At 47.7% G+C, this 7,090-nt stretch overlaps 1 protein-coding gene across 1 annotated transcript; it reads left to right on the forward strand.

Annotated features, from left to right (window-relative positions):
• The first annotated feature begins 735 nt into the window (after positions 1-735).
• Positions 736-4,217, forward strand: LOC133902367 (peroxidase 17-like). The gene is made up of 3 exons (XM_062343955.1): positions 736-1,226; positions 1,331-1,522; positions 3,412-4,217. The coding sequence occupies exons 1-3, from the start codon at positions 1,008-1,010 to the stop codon at positions 4,018-4,020; spliced, it is 1,020 nt and encodes a 339-aa protein (XP_062199939.1). The 5' UTR covers positions 736-1,007; the 3' UTR covers positions 4,021-4,217.
• The last annotated feature ends 2,873 nt before the right edge of the window (positions 4,218-7,090 follow it).

Genomic DNA, 7,090 nt, shown 5'->3' on the forward strand with positions numbered 1-7,090 from the left:
GACGATGATAAGAAACCTCTATGAAGTCGAGGATGAACAAGACAACTTGCAGTCACGACAAGGAGGTAAAGATCATGGTTTATATCTTTGCATAATCAAGACATGCCTCTGCAACTACGTTTGACTAAAACACTTGAAAAATTCAGAAAATAAATAATAGATTTATTATTTGATCGTATAAATGTAAATAAGCTAACCTGCATTGCGCATGAGCCACCTACAATCCAAATCAAAACTAAAGAGACTAATTTTTAATTAAATATTATTGTGATAAAATATTATAACGAAGCAGAAATTAGTGGAGCATCTTGCTGGTTAAAGCAGAAATTAGTGGACAAATTTTGAACGTCCAACAAATCGTCCATTTAAGACTAGAGGAAGCACTTCCCCGAAGCGTTGAGTTTAAGAAACACCAAAGTTAATGCGACGAAACCGAGCACCATTCTTTTCAACGCTCCTCAGGGCTCCCCGTTCACACCATTGACAGAAATAAACAAGGCCCTCCCCGTTGGTTTCCATCCCGCGAAAACGTCAACAGGAACCAAATGCAGCCGCGCACCACTCGGAGAGTCGGAGGCGCACAAAAAAAGGTCCGAGTCAATGCTCCCTCCTCCCCTGCCAATAGCCGGCCGTGCCACTGCTATCCACGGACCGCCGAGACACGGAGCACGATCCAAGCGGATACTTTTGACGCGCGCGCACTAGCACGAAACCCGTGTGACCGAAGCCATCTCCCATCAGGCCAGCGCCGTGCGAGCGCACCCGACCCTGCCGGCCGTGCCGTGCCGATCCCTGACAGCCCATCCGCCTCAGCCTGCACTGCAGCCCCCTTTCTATCTATAACTACCCGCCGGGGCCTCGCGAGTTGGACACTACTAGTACACTGCCAAACGTACAGCAGCGCGGAGCAGGAGAGAGCCTCAACAGCGCGGAGCAGAGGTGCGAGACCCACCCCGGTGCGTGTGAGGGCTTGCGTCCTGTCCCACTCTTCTCTCCTCCCGCTTGCCATGGCGCTCCCCCGCGGATGCCTCCCCCTCGTCGCGGTGTTTCTTGCGACCATCTGCCGCGCCGAGGCGGCCGTGAGGGAGCTCAAGGTCGGGTACTACGCCGAGACGTGCCCCGGGGCCGAGGACATCGTCCGGGAGACCATCGCCCGCGCGCGCGCGCGCGAGGCCCGCAGCGTCGCCTCCGTCATGCGCCTCCAGTTCCACGACTGCTTCGTCAACGTGAGCCATCCATCGACGCACCATCCGGTCTTGCTACGATTGTGTGTGGTTTTGCAGTCGACCTGACGCGATTCTCTCTGTTTCTTGCGGCGGCGGCGGTGAAGGGGTGCGACGGGTCGGTGCTGATGGACGACACGCCGACGATGCTCGGGGAGAAGGAGGCGCTGTCCAACATCAACTCCCTGCGCTCGTTCGAGGTCATCGACGAGGCCAAGGAGGCGCTGGAGGAGCACTGCCCTGGCGTCGTCTCCTGCGCCGACATCGTCGTCGTGGCCGCCCGCGACGCCGTCGTACTGGTACGTGCGCTTCCTGCCATAACCTCCCCCCCCCCCCCCCGGGCAGATCTTTGCGTTACTACTGGGGGAGCTGCGATGGGCATGCCGTTTCTCTTCCGCTGCCTGCCGTTTCCTGTGCAAAAATCAGCGTTTCTCCTCCGCTGTCTGCCGTTTCCAGTGCAAAATTCTGCGTTTATCCTGTTCTCCCAACATTTAGTATCAGTTTCAGGATCCGCCGTAAAGAAAGAAAAAAATTATGGAAGAAAACGTTCATAAATTGCTTTTGTCACCACCTCAACGCTACGCGCACGAAGAATTCATTTCCGCGTGTCTGCCAGAGCTCACTGTGGGCGTACCAAGACAACAGAGCCGATGTCGTGAGACGCCCGCCTTGCGTCATCGTCACTCGGACACACAGCCTTGGTGCCACTAGTTCTGGCGTTTCGCAGCCTTCGGAGTTCTAACATGCTTCACGAAGAAATGAGGGTTTGAGAAATGTCCAAATGCAAACTCGTGCCTCGCACCGTTTACACCGTGTTTATCTTCGTAATGGAAACGCTTCGGTATTTTTCGTATCGTAAGCCGTTTCACGCTTACGCTCCTAAAGGAAATTACTTGAAATCCTTTAAAGAAGCAAACTGGAGCCTGATTCACAATTACTGTGCTACCACTGACCATCTCACCTTGCCATTTCATTTCCCCCTACCTGGTGCCTCGATAAATCGCCCATACATGGATGGTGCGTGCACCCCAGCCTGCTCCCTTGCTCCCTGTCGGGTGCTGCTACTGGCGTCGTCAATGACGAAGTTGACGGTCCCTCCGTCGCTGACGAGAGATTCGATATCTCTTTTCTCTCGGATCGGTGATAATTTTTGGGATGGTAATTTGCCTTCTCTGCTCTTTGGTCCTGACGAAGGTTCTCACTCTAAAGCGTGGAGATATGTATAAAAATCCGTATGTTACTTTATTTTTCTATCTATTAGTATAAAAATAAATATAAAAATACGAGTGTAATTATAATTAAGCTAATCTCAAAGGCCACAAACCCGATCTGCTTACATCCCTACACACAAGAGACCATGCTTAGGGTCGCAGTACTAAGTCACATTGTCACCATGCCAGCAAGAGGTGCCTTTTTGGTTTTCTTGGCGTGCAAACGCTTGACAGGTGGTTGCGGTGGATTCGACTCTAGTCATACTACGTTACTACCGCTGTGTTCCACATTTTCTCGTTGCTAGTTCAGCTTGTGGTGTCTAGTGTCCCGTAACGTATACATTAGATTTTCTAAAATAAAAAGGAGTAAATTTTAAAAATCTATAATTGTTTTGACATATGTTAAAAAAATTATAATTTCTTATGCTAATTTTAAAAAGCTATAACTATTTTAACACATGTTATAAAAATTATAACTTTCTCACCATTATCTACCTGTCATCTTCTACGTATGTAATAAGAGAATTAATCGTAACCCCACCTACTGTCAAAAGATGATATGTGAGTCTACGATGAGAAAATTATTATATTTTTATAACATATATCAAAATAATTATATATTTTTTAAAAATACTAAAAGTTATAGTTTTTTACAATATATATTAAAATAATTATAGGTTTTTAAAACTTATAAAAAAACATTGCCCTTTGGACTACCAGCCTTTGGACGGTATATCAAATATAACCGGAAGATCGGTTCTTCAAACGGCCTTTGACTACCAGCTCAACTGTAGTACTACTTTAGCATGCATAAATGAGCAGTACGGATCGGTTTTCACAACTACTGGCATATGCTGAAGGCTTGCAGCATCCATCACTGTCAAAAAAATGAGTAGTAATACTGGCACATGTTTGACCGATCAGTCAAAATATTGACTTGGTTTGACTTTCTGATTTATTTTGTTTTCCTGGCACAGACCGGTGGGCCCAACTGGGAGGTGAGGCTTGGGCGTGAGGACAGCCTCACCGCGAGTCAGGAGGACTCGGATAACATCATGCCGAGCCCGCGCGCCAACGCGAGCGCGCTGATCCGCCTCTTCGCCAACCTCAACCTCACCGTCACTGATCTCGTCGCGCTCTCCGGCTCACACTCCATCGGCGAGGCCCGCTGCTTCTCCATCGTCTTCCGCCTCTACAACCAGTCTGGCTCAGGGCGGCCCGACCCCAACATGGATGCCACCTACCGCAACGCGCTCGACACGCTCTGCCCGAGGGGCGGCGACGAGGAGGTCACGGGCGGCATGGACGCCACCCCCGTCATCTTCGACAACCAGTACTTCAAGGACCTCGTCGGCCTCCGCGGGTTCCTGAACTCTGACCAGACGCTCTTCTCTGATAACGCCAGGACGCGGAGGGTCGTGAAGCAGTTTAGCGAGGACCAGGACGCCTTCTTCAGGGCCTTCGTCAAGGGGATGATCAAAATGGGGGAGCTGCAGAACCCCGTGAAGGGGGAGATACGGCATAATTGCCGTGTCGCCAACGGCTCACCCACGGAGGTGGTGGCGTCCCACGCCGTGGACTTGTGAGCTCCGATAGGGGTTTCGGATCACCTAGCTCCGATATGGTAGTAATGTGTTGAAGCGACAGGGTTTTGGTCGCATGGAAGTTTTGCACCTACCTAGGGCCGGCAATGGCATCAGAGCTATTGTGCTCATCGATGATTGGTGCGAAATAATTGAGATATTGAGCCTGCGATATAAAGGTAGACAAGACAATTGTTGCACCTGTTAGGATTTTGCAGGTTGTAATGAACAAAAGTGTTGACTTAAAAATAATCCCTCTAGCAACACCATGGTAGAGTCTGGTCCGACGAGGAGATCGTGAAGCGGCGGTTGAAGAGTAGTCGTGTGAAGGCCTCCATAAACCTAAGTCGCCCAAACCTGTGCAGGACCAAAAGCGACATCGGCTTTTATAGAGTAGCTGAGACAACATAGTAACATGACGGAATAATAGTGGGCAAAATGAAGAAAATGGTTTTACTGAAGAAGAAAGAAAGGAAACATCAAGTCGTCATTAGGATACCACATTAAGAGCATCGGTGCGTACCATAACTACTGAACTAATCTCTCCAGGTTCAAATTTGAACGAATCCATCCTGATCTTCCATGCACATTCTGACTTGACAAGTCAAGATGCGTGCATAGTTTCAAGGTGCAAACAAAGATGGCACCTCACCGTGCATGGTTCCAAGGTGCATCTCCTCGCACGTACCCGCACGAGATCATTGAACCATTCATGCCGTGGCGGCGTGGCTTAATGAGCAAGCATGCAGGCAAGCACATGCGTCTAATATTCATTTGCTTGTTTCAACTAAGACGGTCTTCTCCCACTTATAGTTAGCTTCTTCTCCCACTTATAGTTAGCTGGCCCGGCCCCGCCTAGAGTAGCAATGGTTTTCGCAAAAGTTTGTGCCCACAACGATCGCAACCTCGACGCGCCGGCAGCAGCACATAGTTGCCTCTTCTCATATGATCTCATAGAGCCAAGAGACCGAGGAGAGTGTAGCGTCGAATACTCGTGCGCTGCGTTCCTTCCATACCAGCCAGGTGACAAGAAGGAAAAGGGAGTCGAAGCCACGACATCGCTCTTTATGCATCCGCACTCGCCATTGAGTCCACCCATCAGGTAGGATAGAAGAATCAGGGCGGAGAGGGAGATGCAGTGAAGAAGCGAGCATGCACCAAAGAAAACAAACACAGGCACACCGCCATAAGAGATGGTCTATGGTCTCAAGTTCTTGACCGCACATTTGGCAGGTAGTGTGTGTATCCAGACCCCTCTTGCTCCTTCTATCCGTAGTCCAAATGCGACCATGAAACATTAGTCGTATGAAGAACTTGCAATGGCTTGGGACCCATGCTTTCCATAAGAACTTTGCACAAGATAAGGATTGTCATCCGATGAAGAAGGAGCTGGTCTGTTTGTGCCGGGAGAAGTGGTGACTCGTTGTAACTTATTCCAAAGGTGGGGATAGCAGACAAGCACCTGAGTAGTTTGTAGGATCAAAAGTGGTGATTACAGCGGGTAAATAGGTGTATTAACAATTTCTTACGAAGTAGATGACCTTCTTCTATTTTTAATCACCCAACGCACATCAAACCTTAAGCGGAAGCAAAATACTTAGAGAAACAAAGTAAAATGGAAAATTTCAAGACAATATGACTCCACGGATAGAATATGAACCATATGTTCCATTTAAAACCATTTTGTGTGTCTTTGTGCTCAAAAATTCGCAACTTTGAAGATGAACAAAATAGAGACGGGATCATTGAGCAAGTAAACTCTCAAGATGATAGTATAGAGACAAGAGAATTCAAAATCTCATCACATATGCATATGTATGTAAATTATATGTCTCTAGTACCAAGAAAAATAACTTCCCAAATGTTGAAATTTCAGCTCATAAAGAAAAACGAAAATAAATACAAAACACCAAGAGCTTGCAAACTTGCAAGGAAACCAATAGAAGAAACTAGAATAAGGGAATTCAAGCATATGTAAAAACTTAAACTTCATTACTAAAGAGATCAACCATATTTTAGGTGGATTATAAAAATATATCTCTCAAAACTCTCACCTATTACAAAGACTAAGCATTCCTCTTCCTTTCCTCTAAAACCCTAGCACACGACTCTTATATGGATGGCTTAAAGGGGTGGTTTTACAACCAGCCAAACCCCTCTATTTATAGCTTAGGAAACTTGACCCTCAAGTTTCCTTGACTATTCCCAAAATACCATTATTCTCTTGTAGTACATTTCTATCTATCACCGGGAGTATTCTGGTCTATTTTTCCCTCCATCCATCGGATGATCGTGGCGACTTCATGACTTATCTTCGTCTCAACACAAGCTTTGCGATGATGCCACGTGCACTCCATCCACTGATGGTTTTGTGGTCAAACCGGAAACTGACTCGCATGCTTCTCAAAGCGTGACTCACAGCTGTTTGCTTTGACCTCAAGCAAGTCTTCCGATGTTGACGTATGTTCTCTGTCTTACGATCTTGACCGCCGAAAAGTCTCACACGCTCCCGATCCCTCGGCCCGCCTTGTCACTTGCACAGGCATCCCCTTCGCTTGACTTTGTCAATACGCTGTCTTCATCCTTCACCTAATGCTTTGCTTGACTTCCACATGTACAGCTAGGATCGTCCTTTGACTCCACCCAGTCTCCTTGATTGTCTGGCACCAAGCCTCCCGCTTAGCCCTGATCACCCCGTCGCCGGCCGTCAAGTTGCATCTATCACATGCACACCATGAAACAAGCAAATAGGCATCTCCAGAACCATATAACTTCATAACATGTTAGTCCAAATCAAAATCAAGTTGAAAAAAATCAGACGTAACAAAAATGTGAACATCGGATGGTCCGATGTTCACACTAGTGCCACACCGGATCATCCGGTGAGTACAATTCTATTAGAGCCCGGTTTACATTCCTCTCTGAAAAAATTAGTCCGGTAACCACATCCGGTGCTCACACTGCCAGCACCAGACCATCCGACGCCTTCAACTTCTTCTCCGCGCTGGAAAAACTGCTCTCTGAAAAATATGCTCGGGTGTTCAACATGCTCATCACCGGACCATCCGGTGAA

The sequence above is a fragment of the Phragmites australis genome, chromosome 20 (assembly GCF_958298935.1).
Source record: "Phragmites australis chromosome 20, lpPhrAust1.1, whole genome shotgun sequence".
NCBI classification, from domain to species: domain Eukaryota; kingdom Viridiplantae; phylum Streptophyta; class Magnoliopsida; order Poales; family Poaceae; genus Phragmites; species Phragmites australis.